The 15,024-nt window shown below is 34.5% G+C and overlaps 1 protein-coding gene and 1 long non-coding RNA gene across 3 annotated transcripts; one reads left to right on the top strand and one right to left on the bottom strand.

Moving 5' to 3' along the window:
• Positions 1-8,730: 8,730 nt before the first annotated feature.
• On the top strand, positions 8,731-10,544 carry LOC145112197 (uncharacterized). Of its 2 annotated transcripts, XR_013710467.1 has the most exons (3): positions 8,731-9,445; positions 9,840-10,096; positions 10,218-10,544. It is a non-coding gene; the product is annotated as an uncharacterized LOC145112197 (long non-coding RNA). The 2 variants fall into 2 exon arrangements; XR_013710466.1 differs by having other exon boundaries at positions 8,740-9,445; positions 9,840-10,544.
• A 1,423-nt stretch (positions 10,545-11,967) lies between these two features.
• On the bottom strand, positions 11,968-14,676 carry LOC145111623 (uncharacterized). Its single transcript, XM_079047889.1, has 5 exons — positions 14,379-14,676; positions 13,701-14,205; positions 13,394-13,595; positions 12,807-13,241; positions 11,968-12,426 (listed from the first exon to the last, which is right to left on the bottom strand). Exons 1-5 carry the CDS (start codon positions 14,674-14,676, stop codon positions 11,995-11,997), a joined length of 1,872 nt encoding a protein of 623 aa, XP_078904015.1. The 3' UTR covers positions 11,968-11,994.
• Positions 14,677-15,024: the final 348 nt, after the last annotated feature.

Genomic DNA, 15,024 nt, shown 5'->3' with positions numbered 1-15,024 from the left:
AACCAATTGCTTGTTGAAAAGCAAAAACAAGAAGTTGACACTGAGAGAAAATGTTTAGTAGAGCTTAAAGAAGGAATGCAAACGGCAATGAAGGGTTATGCACGGATGCTTGAATAATATGTTGATTTAGAGGAGAAACATATGAACATGCTAATAAGGAAACAAAGAATTCAAGATGGAATTGAAGATGGGAAGAAAGCAGCTACAAAAGCATTCCCCAAGAAGGGTAAAATGGTCAAAACAACACACAAGCACTCCCCATCAGCCATAAGAGCAACAAGCAATCTGGTAAACATGTTTTACCCAAGACAAATGTGCAAAATTTCATATTGTGTATTTACAATATTATAGTTTCTCTTTGGAAAATACGTTAAACACCGTTGAGTACAACAACAAGCACTCTGATCATTTGGATTTCTTCCTTATGCTTGATTTAGAGGGAAAAGTTGAGATTCTTCAATTGATGCCAAAACCATGGATGTTGTAGCACTCTTTCACAGGTTTATCATTGTTTTTTAGGCACAAATTTTTCATTATTGATTTATTTCTATAAAAATATCTCATTTTTTGAAACTTATGTTATAGATTTGTTAGGCCTTCATCAATGAGTGAAGAAAGGATCAATGAATACATTGAAGGAAAGTATGAAAAACTAAAAGTTGATAGGTATGCTGATATTCTGTTTGACTATGAATTATTTATCAATTATAATTGGGGAGATCTGACTGCGTGATTTCGATTTTAGGAGCTGAAAAGCAAGTGGTGGTATGATAAACAATCTGATCTTCTGAAGGTACTATCACTACTCTCTCTCTCTCTCTCTCTCATTAGCACATTCTAGTTTGATTTGTACTCTGATCAGGAAAACAATGGATCTGATCAAATTATGAGTCAGATTCATGATATTGTGAAATCTGACATCGTTCCATTTATAATCATGAATCGTTTCTTCTTTATGTTAATTGTTCGTGTCAATGATAAATGAAAATAGTAAGCTCTAGGGGATGGATTGCATTCTATTAGAGATTTAATGATCACTATAGGATTTCATGCACACAAAGTGTTTGTCATATTGTCTGAAAGAACCAAATAAGTGTAAAAGTGGCATTTTATGTGAAAATCCTTAACTTTGAACCCTCATTAAGACAAACATTAAGGTCCTTAGGTTAAACTGAATTTCACATCTCAATATCCTAATGAGTAACCAACAATCATGTTAAAAGTGATAAACTTAAGGCTTAACCATTAAGTACTTAATAGAACACCAAAAGTGATTTAAAAGCTATTATGATCAATTTTTCCCAAATTTGTCCTCCAAGTTCTAAAATTCGTGCAAGTCAGTAGGAACACCTAAAAATCATAAGACTTATTTTTCTGGAAATATTATTGTGTCTAGTTTCTTCAAACTTTGAATCACATTTTGAAATTCCAAATCCTTGAGGGGTAAAATTGGCAATTTTCTCTGTTTGGTGCATGCTGTCACAGATTTCATGCATTGTCTTCAAAAAATCATAATGAATTCATCAGAACTCCAAATGCCAACATTCCAAAGCCTATAGTTAGATATGGATGTGTAGCTTCTCAAAAATAAAGGGTTTGACGTAATTCTTAGTAGATTGGTACAGTTTATTCCAATAGTGTTGAGTGGTCCAGAATGTGACAACTTAAAGTTACTAACTTGTAAATTTAATATAAAATCAACCAAAAATCATTAGAACGAGATCTTTATATTTCTAAAAAGATAAAAGAGGGAAATTTACCAATATAATTTTATCAAAATTTAATAATGGGTTGAAAGGTAAGAAAACATATCCCAAACAGAGGACTACAATCTAACAAAAAATATGGAAATATATACATAAGTTTTGTAAGATTAATACAACAAACACAAGCTAAATAATGTGATAATTTTTGTGTAGGTTCTCGGAAAGGAAAAGATCTATCTTGCACATGCTAGCTAATTTTCAAGATCAAGGAGGTGAGTACTAACTCTCCTATTATCTAGGCATTACTTGTTTTATGTTATTGTTCACAAATACCCTAATAACATGTGATTATGTGTATCCGATCATATATGATTTATGTGGATGAGATTCATTGTCACATTCTCGATTCAATAATTGTTCTTTGTCTATTGTAATCATATGCGATTAAATAAAGATAATCATATGTGATTATATGTATCTAATCACATATGATTTATACGGACAAAAAATAATGATGTCTATATAAATCATATGTGATTAGATACATATAATCACATATGATTATATACACAAGAACAACTATTGAATCTAGAACACAAAGATAAATATTGTCCACATATATCATATGTGATTAAATGCATATAATCACATGTGATTATATATATCTAATCACATAGAATTTATGTGGAAAATACTTATTTTCACGTTCTCGATTCAGTTGTTGTTCTTGTGTGCTTAATTACATGAGATTATATGTATCTAATTAGATATGATTTATATGGACAATATTCATTTTCACATTCTTTTTCAATAGTCGTTCTTGTACATTTAGTCATATATGATTTATGTACACAAGATTCATTTTCGCGTTTTTGATTAAATAGTTTCTCTTTTTCCACATTAATCATATGTGATTAATACATACAATCACATATGATTAAATACATAAGAAAAAAATATTGACTCGTGAATATTATCAATATAAATCATATGCGATTTGATACATATAATCACATGTGATTAAGTACATGAGTACAACTATTGAATTGAGAAAGAAATAATGAATCTTGTCCACATAAATCATATGTGATTAAATACATATAATCACATGTGATTAAATATATTAGAACAATTATTGAATCGACGCAAGAATAAATATTTTCTATACGAATCATATGTGATTAATTATATATAATCACATGTGATTAAATACACAAGAAGAACTATTGAATCAACACGTGAAAACAAATATTGTCCATGTAAATCATATGTGATGATAATCACATTTGATTTAATACACGATGCCAATTATTAAATCGAAAACACGAAAATAAATACGGCCCATGTAAATAATATTTTATTAAATACATATAAGCACATGTAGTTATATGTATCTAATCACATATGATTTACGTGGAAAATATTCATTTTTGCATTCTCGATTCACTAGTTTTTCACGTGTATTTAATCACATGTGATTATATGTATTTAATAACATGTAAATCATATATTATTTGATACATATAATCACATGTGACTCGATACATATAATCACATGTGATTATATACTAGAGAAAACCTAATGAATCAAAAACACAATAACAAATCTTTGTAGGTGGGGGTGGGGGTGGTGGCGGCAGGTGGTGGAGGCGGGGTGGTGGTGATTGGTGGTGGTGGTGTGTGGTGATAGGTGGTGGTGGGTGGGTGGGTGGTTGCTTTGTGATTATATGAATCTAATCACATATGATTAAATACATATAATCACATGTGATTAAATGAATCTAATCACATATGATTTATGTGGACATAATTCATTTTTGCTTTGTCGATTCAATAGTTGTTCTCATGTATTTTATCACATGTGATTATATGTATAATCGTATGTGATTAAGTACATGATCACAACTATTAAATCGAGAAGAAAAAAATGCATCTTGTCCACCTCAAATCATATATGATAATATACATATAATCACATGTGATTAATTACACAAAAGCAATTATTCAGTCGAAACCGCAAAAATAAATATTGTATACATAAATCATATCTGATTAAATACATATAATCACATGTGATTATATGTATCCAATCATATATGATTTATGTGGATGAGATTCATTGTCACATTCTCGATTCAATAATTCTTCTTTGTCTACTGTAATCATATGTGATTAAATACAGATAATCATATGTGATTATATGTATCTAATCACATATGATTTATACGGACAACATATAATCACATATGATTATATACACAAGAACAATTATTGAATCTACAACACAAAGATAAATATTGTCCACATATATCATATGTGATTAAATGCATATAATTACATGTGATTATATGTATCTAATCACATAGAATTTATGTGGAAAATATTTATTTTCGCGTTCTTGTGTGCTTAATTACATGAGATTATATGTATCTAATTAGATATGATTTATATGGACAATATTCATTTTCACATTCTTTTTCAATAGTCGTTCTTGTACATTTAGTAATATATGATTTCTGTACACAAGATTCATTTTCGCGTTTTTGATTAAATAGTTTCTCTTTTTCCACATTAATCATATGTGATTAATACATACAATCACATATGATTAAATACATAAGAAAAAATATTGACTCGTGAATATTATCAATATAAATCATATGCGATTTGATACATATAATCACATGTGATTAAGTACATGAGTACAACTATTGAATTGAGAAAGAAATAATGAATCTTGTCCACATAAATCATATGTGATTAAATACATATAATCACATGTGATTAAATATATTAGAACAATTATTGAATCGACGCAAGAATAAATATTTTCCATACGAATCATATGTGATTAATTATATATATAATCACATGTGATTAAATACACAAGAAGAACTATTGAATCAACACGTGAAAACAAATATTGTCCATGTAAATCATATGTGATTAAATAAAAATAATCACATGTGATCCAATACACGATGTCAATTATTAAATCGAAAAAATAAAAATAAATACGGCCCACGTAAATAATATTTTATTAAATACATATAAGCACGTGTAGTTATATGTATCTAATCACATATGATTTACGTGGACAATATTCATTTTTGCATTCTCGATTCACTAGTTTTTCACGTGTATTTAATCACATGTGATTATATGTATTTAATAACATATAAATCATATATGATTTGATACATATAATCACATGTGACTCGATACATATAATTACATGTGATTATATACAAGAGAAAACCTAATGAATCAAAAACACAATAACAAATCTTTGTAGGTATGGGTGGGGGTGGTGGCGGCGGGTGGTGGAGGCGGGGTGGTGGTGATTAGTGGTGGTGGTGTGTGGTGATGGGTGGTTGTGGGTGGGTGGGTGGTTGCAAGTGGTGGTAATAGCGACGGGTGGTGGTTTTGGTGGGTGGTGGGTGGGTGTAGGTGGTGGAGGCAATTCATTTTTGCTTTGTGATTATAGGGTGGGTAAGTGGTTGCAAGTGGTGGTGATAGTAACGGGTGGTGGTTTTGGTGGGTGGTGGGTGGGTGTGGGTGGTGGAGGCAATCCATTTTTGCTTTGTGATTATATGAATCTAATCACATATGATTAAATACATATAATCACATGTTATTATATGAATCTAATCACATATGATTTGTGTGGACATAATTTATTTTTGCTTTGTCGATTCAATAGTTGTTCTCATGTATTTTATCACATGTGATTATAGGTATAATCGTATGTGACTAAGTACATGAGCACAACTATTGAACCGAGAAGGAAAAAATGCATCTTGTCCACCTCAAATGATATATGATTATATACATATAATCACATGTGATTAATTACACAAAAACAATTATTCAGTCGAAACCGCAAAAATAAATATTGTATACATAAATCATATCTGATTAAATACAAATAATCACATGTGATTATATGTATCCATTCATATATGATTTATGTGGATGGGATTCATTGTCACATTCTCGATTCAATAATTGTTCTTTGTCCACTGTAATCATATATGATTATATACATATAATCATATGTGATTATATGTATCTAATCACATATGATTTATACGGACAAAAAATAATGATGTCTATATAAATCATATGTGATTAGATACATATAATCACATATGATTATATACACAAGAACAACTATTGAATCTAGAACACAAAGATAAATATTGTCCACATATATCATATGTGATTAAATGTATATAATCACTTGTGGTTATATGTATCTGATCATATAGAATTTATGTGGAAAATATTTATTTTCGCGTTCTCGATTCAGTTGTTGTTCTTGTGTGGTTAATTACATATAATCACATGTGATTAAATATATTAGAACAATTATTGAATCGACGCAAGAATAAATATTTTCCATACGAATCATATGTGATTAAATATATATAATCACATGTGATTAAATACACAAGAACAACTATTGAATCAACATGTGATTATATGTATTTAATAACATATAAATCATATATGATTTGATACATATAATCACATGTGACTCGATACATATAATCACATGTGATTATATACAAGAGAAAACCTAATGAATCAAAAACACAATAACAAATCTTTGTAGGTGGGGGTGGGGGTGGTGGCAGCGGGTGGTGGAGGCGGGGTAGTGGTGATTGGTGGTGGTGGGGTGTGGTGATGGGTAGTGGTGGGTGGGTGGGTGGTTGCAAATGGTGTTGATAGTGACGGGTGATGGTTTTGGTGGGTGGTGGGTGGTGGTGGCGAGTGGTGCTGGTTGGGTGGTGATGATGGTGGTGGTGGGTGGTGGTGGTGGCGATTGTGGTGGGTGGTGGTGGTGGCGGGTGGTAGTGGGTGGTGGATAGTGATAGGTGGTGGGTGGTGGTGGGTAGTGATAGGGGATGGTGGAGGGTGATGGTTGGTGGTGGTGGTGGTGGGTGGTGGTTGTGGTGGGGGGTGGCGGGTGGTGGTGAGTGGTGATGGGTGGTGGGTAGTGATGGGTGGTGGTGGCGGGTAGTGGTGGTTGGGTGGTGGGTGGTGATGGTGGTGGCGGGTGGTGGTGGGTAGTGATGGGTGGTAGGTGGTGGTAGGTGGTGGTGGTTAGTGATGGGTGGTGGTGACCGGTAGTGGTGGTGGGTGGTGGTTGGTGGGGGTGGGTAGTGATGGGTGGTGGTGGTGGGTAGTGGTGGTGATGGGTGGTAGGTAGTGATTGTGGGTAGTGGTGGCACGCGGTGGTAATGGGTGGTGGTGGCAGGTGGTGGTGGTTGGGTGGTGATAGTGGTGGCGGGTGGTGGTTGGTGGTGGTGGTGGTGGTGTGTGGTGGTGGGTAGTGATGGGTGATGGGTGGTGGGTAGTGGTTGGTGGTGATGGTGGTAGCGGGTGGTGGTTGGTAGTGGGTGGTGGGTAGTGATGGGTGATGGGTGGTGGGTAGTGGTTGGTGGTGATGGTAGTAGCGGGTGGTGGTTGGTAGTGGGTGGTAGGTAGTGATGGGTGGTGGTGGCGGATGGTGGTGGGTGGTGGGTAGTGATGGGCGGTGGTTGGTGGTTGGTGGTGGTGGGTAGTGATGGGTGGTGGTGGCGGGTGGTGGTTGGTGGTGGTGGTTATGGGTGGTGGTGGTTGTGGTCGGTGGGTGGTGGGTAGTGGGCAGTGGTGGGTAGTGGTGGGTGGTGGTGGTGGTGGGTTGTGGTAGCGGGTGGTGGTGATGGGTGGTAGGTAGTGGTGGCGGGCGATGGTGATGGGTGGTGGTGGCGGGTGGTGGTGGTTGGGTGGTGATGGTGGTGGGTGGTGATGGTGGTGACGGGTGGTGGTTGGTGGTGGTGATGGTGGTGGGTGGGTAGTGATGGGTGGTGAGTGGTGGTTGGTGGTGGTGGTTAGTGATGGGTGTTGGTGGCATGTGGTGGTGGTGGGTGGTGGTTGGTGGTTGGTGGTGAGTAGTGATGGGTGGTGGTGGTAGGTGGTGGTGATGGGTGGTAGATAGGGGTTGTGGGTGGTGGTGGCAAGCGGTGGAGGTGGGTGGTGGTGGTGGTGGTGGTGGGTGGTGGGTGGTGGGTAATGATGGGTGTTGGGTGGTAGTTGGTGGTGGTGGTTAGTGATGGGTGGTGGTAGTGGGTGGTGTTGGTTGGGTGGTGAATGGTGTGTGTTAGTGGGTTTTTTTTTTGTTTGTAAATATTTTTTGATTTATATGAATATTATTTTATAATTTTAATTAAAAAAATTGTGTTTTTCAAATTTGTTCTCAAATGTTCTCGCGATAAGAAAATGTTCTCGATTGAACGTTCCTCTATATATATATATATATATATATATATATATATATATATATATATATATATATATATATATATATATATATATGAAGTTGGTATCGTTTTTATGTTTCTTAATGATTTTTTAGACTTGAATTTAAAATCTATAAATATTTTTTTAATTATATCAATTAGAAAAGATGACATATTTCATTTTAAGTGAAATATATACGGGTGATGTTTAAATTGCAAAACGATATATATTATTATTATTATTATTATTATTATTATTATTATAAATTTGCGGAAAAACTCGGGCTTCGCCCCAGGCCGTTTTTTGTGTTTTTTATGAAAATATATAAAAGTTTTGACTGTAAGGACCAAAAGTTTCAAAATTGTTAAAGAAATAAAGGGGTTGGAATTAGCTAGTTTTTAGAAAATGGACCAAAGTTGTCAATTCCTTAAAGTTTTGTGGCCAAACTTTGAATATTAAAAGGTTCGTAAAAAATATAAAAATTTTGATTAAAATGACCAAAAGTGTCAAAATTGCTAAAAAAATAAGGGGAAAAAAACATAAAAATTTACTATTTATAAGGGAACAAAGTTTTAATATATATATATATATATATATATATATATATATATATATATAGAGCTAGGTTCAAGTATTCTAACTTCCACAAATACTTTTTATAATTATGCTAGTTATTTTAACTTTGACCTAATTTCTTCTCATTCTTATATACAACCGTTCACTGTCAAAAACTCTATTCCACCATTAAAAAAACTTCCACCGACGACCACCATCACCTCGATTTACAACAACGTCTCACCACTTCCACCTATCCCCATCAACAACCTTCTTCGTACCCAAGATCATCATCGCCATCGTTCATAATCTCGAACCTGCAAATAAAAAAGGGGAAGAATGGTTGTTATTTTTGCACAATCGTTGAACCACACAGCCGATACCCATCACCATGTGTCCTCAAGAGCCATTACAGCACCGACGATTGTTCAACCCTCCGACTATGGAAGAATAGAGGAAGGTCGAAGTTGGCTTCCATCGCCGACGATCCCATCGAATTGATGACTTCTACTGCGCAAGGCAGCGAACAGCGGCATACACAACGACCACTTTCGTTCTTCATCGTCTGCTACTAACTGGCGGTAGAAAGCAACGACACACTACCAAACTTCGAATCGTGACTGATTCTTTATAACTGATCCATCACGTCTTCTTCAACCTAACCCTAAACCACGATTGCTCTACATCCTTCAACATCATCATCTTGCTATTGCTGCTTCATTATCATCTTTTGTATACCTCGAAAGCCTCTTTACAGAATCCAAATTCTAAAAGCAAATCAATCAGGCCTTTATACGAGTACGCATTAAAAAAAACCAAAGTTTGCTCATTTGGAAGAGTGCAAATGGAGCTTGTCGTATCCCACCTTTAATTCTGAGCGCTTTAAAGATAATCATGTAAGTACCTAAATTCCTATAAATGATCTGTTTCTGCATCATATCGAACACAACAACCATATCCCCGATTCTCCTATTCACCCTCAGCAATTCAAGCATATAGTTATAGGAATCCGTGTTATGAACAAGATTAGGAAGCTCAGAAGCTTATTTAAAGAAAGTGAGAGCTTTATTTGGGTCTGGAAATGACTTAAGAACCCTAGTAATTTCCTCACCAGCATGTTGTTGTCCCTTATTGAAAGAAGCAGAAGACTGTTACTCTGGCTTAGAAGACAGAGCTAACTCTAATATCTTATTTAATCACTTGTCATGTTTGTATAGAGTTTTGGTATCTTATAGGGAGATTATGAGAAAAAAGTTTATTTTACCTGAACCAATGACTTTCTTGCTGCAGGCAGAGGCAAGATGATGGCAAATGGCAACACGATCTTTACGAACAACCTGATCCACAAGTATCAAGTATGAATCTGATTACTCTTTCTTGGTTCCATAATGATATGCTAATATATGTTTTGATTTGCGTTTAAAACTATCTCTAATCACCCTTCTGTCAAGCGTATGAAATTGCCCCCTGTCGTCAAAGTTGCCACAAGTTATCCAAGTATGAATGATTTTCCTTCTGTATGAGATAATATAAATAATTAGAAAAAGGTATTCAATTTACCGATAAATCTATTAAACATGTTGATGATTTTTTTAAAAGCATGTCAAATGTGATGCCATTTTCTTTTATTCATGCCGACTGTCACTTTTACTTTATGATGTTCAACAGATAAAGGATTTGAAGTGTATAGGATTCCATTCCCGTTGTCAAGGGGATAAAGACAGAGTGAATCAAAATTATGTTATTCAGATTCAATTACAGTTGCCAACTTTCAAGACATTCTTGGATCTTGTTGGGATTCATTTAACAGGGAAGGATTCAATTACATAGTGATGTGAAACAACCAGCATGATAATGACTTTGTATTCTTACAGAATTGACTTGTTATTCATTCAGAATGGATTTTTTTATTCTGTTGGAATGGATTAACAACAATATTCCCTTAGAATGTATTAGTATTTTACTTTAATTTCAATGTTTTTATTTGCTTTTTAACTGTTCTCAATTTTATTCCTTTAAGAATAAATGTAATTGTTAACCATTATTAGTCATATTCTTTCAGAATTGATGTAATTTATGTTCATAGTTGTATTCTTTAAGAATGAATGTAGTTACTGATTCTAAAACATTAAAATTCATTTCATATAAAATTTCTAGAATGTCCGAATTAATATAATTATTATTAAGAAAAATCAAAACTTTAAAGTTTAGAGAATTATTTTTTCCCTAAAATCTGCAATTTTCTTTTTTTAAAATTATGTTATTTGACTAAAATACCCTTATAATGAATTTTGATGGTATTTTTCAATTATCTTTAATTCAATAATATTTATTAATCATTTTCTTAAAATAACTAAAATGATTGGTGCAAGATAATTCCTACATCCACACAATAATTAGTTAGAATAGAATAACCTAAGCCTATATATATATAAATCTATATATATATATATATATATATATATATATATATATATATATATATATATATATATATTATTTTTTGCGAACTCTCAACATCAGATTTCAATATAATTTATCTTTTTAAGTAGTGATTTTATTTATATATCTTGTATTTTTTTTTTCATTTGGTTTATCATACCCCAATAGTTCATACAAAAAGCAAATTTTTGTATGAACAAATTTGCCCCATGTTATTGTTGGGTAGGCTATTGCTGTGGGTAACGAAAGTTGAAGATGATTTTGGAATTTGGTATTTAGTTGGACACATCTTATTTGATGGTTTAAATGTTATTTGAAGATAACCTGGAACTTCAGTTGCATTACATAAAATAAAATCCATTGTTTGGTTGTATAGATGTATTTTCCCTACCGGTGGGAATATTGAATTTTGTGGATGTTTTTTTTTATTTTACTAGACTTTATAATGATCTTGGTGGATTGGAAAGTTTTTGTGTTGTTGATGGACAATTTAACCCTTGTAGATGGATTTACCTCTGTTTAATTCCACCTAGCCCCTGTTGTGGGACATTTCTCCTCGTTTTCCGGTGTTTGCTCCCAAGCTTTCTAACCGTTGCATTCAAACTTGGTTGCTATTAAATGTGAGGCCTTCTTCGTTTTCTCACTAGTTTCATTTTGGACTCAGAGGTATATTATTTCTGGGTTTTTGGCTACCAATCATTAATAGTAATAAACGACACAAAAACATCATTTGATCTATTTATAAAATAAAACATTGAGCATAACTCAAATTAAACAATTCAACATAAACTTACGCTAAATCAACATATATAAACTTTCGTAAAGGAAACATAAAAATAGTGTATGTAAAATTTTTTGATAAACATTATTAGTAAAATAAGTTACATATCATTGAAATAACTACAAAACTAATCAATCAAATATATCTTCATAATTGTAACTAATCTAAGTTATAAATTATACTTCTTTTCCTCCATAGACTCGTAGCTCATCAATGCCACAACTATACAAAATAAATCACATGGTCGAGGTCTATAACTTTTGGAACTGTATGATGAGATGGGAACTTCGGAAGAAGTTTCCCAATGTAATTTGCAACATCCAGATAAAATGAATATGTATCAATATAAGCACCTTCAGTTGTTTTACAATTATGTGTCTTCAGTTTGGTTCTTTTCACTTGAAATGCTTTGGTTGCATTGGTACAAAATAATGTGCAAAACTTTAAGTCCTTTTCCTTGAGCATAATCTCCTCGAAAGCCTTAGTCTTGAAAGTCCAACTGCCTGTAGTCCAATTGAATTGGTAGAGGGAAAGAAATCTTTGTCCGTAGCTAGCTATAAATTCTATCGCGGCTAGAATGAATTCATACTCCTCATTGGACATATAGTAGGGGAAGCTTACTCTTGTCCAACCCAACTTTGCTCCATTGTAGCCCTATCAATGAATAGATAAAGATAAATTCTAAAAGAACCCTAAACATGGTTGGTAAATGTAAGAATATTGCTATGTAATCATGAAAAAGAAATTGAAGTTGTTAATATTATTATTGGACATGGTAGCTATACTATATAACTTGAATGCATACCATTTTCTCCCAATTTTTCATCGTCCCCTTTCCCCTTCTAGAACTATATGGGACAATGCAACTATGGAAGAAATATGACACCAAGATATTAAAGTTTAGATATTCTAATAGACAGACATTATTAATTAGGCTTGGTCGAGGCTTAGATGATCATACTCTTTTATTAGAGTAGTTTGGAAAAAAAAAAGTTAAATTGTCCGTGGAGAAATGTAAAAATAATATTAATTACCATTTCAACTGCAGATTTTATTGACAGCGAATGTTGTTCATCGATTCCAAGCAAGAAATGAGCATAGGGTCCCGCACAAGCACACCCTCCCCTAGCTTGGATACCAAAAAGGTCGTTCATAAGCTTAGCAGCAAAAGCCCCATTAAGAGGCTTATTATGTGTCCCTGCTTCAGTATCTGAAGTGTCTGTAGTCGTGTAAACAAGGAAAGATAGAATTGGTTGTCTCTCTACCGTCGTATTTCCCAACACCCATATGTTCGGATTTTTGACAAGCCTCTCTAGTGCCTTTTCAATGTAATTGCGCTCTTTTTTGCAAATAACTTCACAGCTAATGTATTCTTTTACTTGAAATGCTAAAGCTACCTTTACTCGTTGGATAATCTGCGGGGTCCCAGCATCTTCCCTTTCTTCTATGTCATTAACATATAGTGTGTCCTAGGATGTGAAACGATTGGAATGGATTAGATTGAATTTAGATGTCATTAACATTAGAAACCGATTATAAACAGCAAAAGCGTCCCTTTTTAGCGACTGAATTAACAAACCATGCAGTGCCAAGATGGCCAGTTTTCTAGTGATTGGCGTACCTTTTCATTGAAGCAATTGACAAAGTTAACTGTTCCACCTCCACAGGTTGAAGGGGGAGAATCTTTCAGTTTGTATAGTGTCTTGCTCATCAGAAGAATCCCCGGTGATCCAGGCCCTCCAAGAAACTTGTGTGGACTTAAAGCTATGGCGTCGTAGCCATCATCAGCACCTGACCTCATGTCAATCTCTACATACGGACCACTATTCAACATTCAACATTAAAGATATCAGTTTCATACTGATCGAGGGTCTAACCAGTTATGTTAGATAGATTAAGAGGTTATGAAAAGAAATAAAAGATCGTACCTTGCTGCGAAATCAAAGCATGCAAAAGCTCCATATTCATGAAGCAAGCGAGATAGAGAACGGGTGTCAGAGCAAATTCCAGTGACATTACTACAAGCAGAAAAGGAACCAAGCATCGGGCGTCCAGTTCCTCGATAAAGATTCAGTTGGGACTTTAAATCATCCATGTTGATTAATCCTTCATTGTTCAGACCGATCTCTATAACTTCCGCTAGGCTTTGCCTCCATGAAAGGAGGTTGGAATGATGTTCATAAGGACCAACAAAAACTACCCACCTTTCTTCACTGGTTAGGCATGATTTTAGTACTTTTTCTCTTAAAACTGATGGAATAGAGATTCCCATGACCTCTTGGAGCCGTTTGATGGCTGCTGTAGTGCCCGATCCACAAAAAAGAAGTGCATCATCTTGTGTTCCGCCTAAGCATTTCTTGACGAACTCAGTTGCTTCATGAAGCATTTTCATAGTTTGATCTCCTACATAGCTATCACTTGTATGAGTATTACCTGAATGTCAATACACAAAATCTCATTACTTGGACAAGGACAGCTGTCCATAAACTTAAAGCTGCTTTTAAAAGCGCTAAGGAAACCATCGGGAACGTTTTTTTTTTCTGCAGAATTAATCACGTTAAATAATTCGTATATAAATACAAAAAACCACGCATATGTAACCTTACCATAGAATGGAAGAACAGCGTGGATGATGTAGTCTTCTATGTACTCAAGACATCGACCCGTGGCTGTATGATCGGCATACGTGAGCTTACGTATTCCAAATGGAGTGTGAATCTCAGCAACCCCACCTATTATTTGTGAGCGTACCCAGCTTAGTTTTGCATCAACAGTTGAATCACTCTCTGGTAGTTGTGTGCCTTTACGCAGCATGCCACAATCACTAATATCATTGTTAACGTTTATGGCCTTGAAACATTGTTGTTCCACCACTTTCGGATTGGTTAAGAGCGTCGGCAACATTACTTTTTCGTGAAAGAAAGGAAGCGTAGTTATAAGTTTAATAAATGGTACTTGAATCTCAGAGACTTGAAGTCTATTTAAGGACATCTTGTGTGCCAGGGAAAAGGATATAGTCGCCCGGATAATAAAACTACGTGTAGGTTAGGCTCAAGTAATAATAAAACTGTGGTATGCAGGTTTGGTTTAAATGGTATAGAGGGTCGTTAATTAATTTACGGCTAAACTATGAGCGTTGACCTGCTTATCTTGAAAGTGGAACACAGATTAAGTTAAAGTCAGAAAGGTGGTCGCTTGAAGCTGTAACACTGCCAACTTGCACTTTTTTTCCGTTATTTTCCGATACAAAAA

The sequence above is a fragment of the Lactuca virosa genome, chromosome 5 (genome assembly GCF_052849685.1).
Source record: "Lactuca virosa cultivar CGN04683 chromosome 5, Lactuca_virosa_CGN04683_v6, whole genome shotgun sequence".
Taxonomy (NCBI): domain Eukaryota; kingdom Viridiplantae; phylum Streptophyta; class Magnoliopsida; order Asterales; family Asteraceae; genus Lactuca; species Lactuca virosa.
This window is presented reverse-complemented; position numbering and strand designations above follow the sequence as displayed.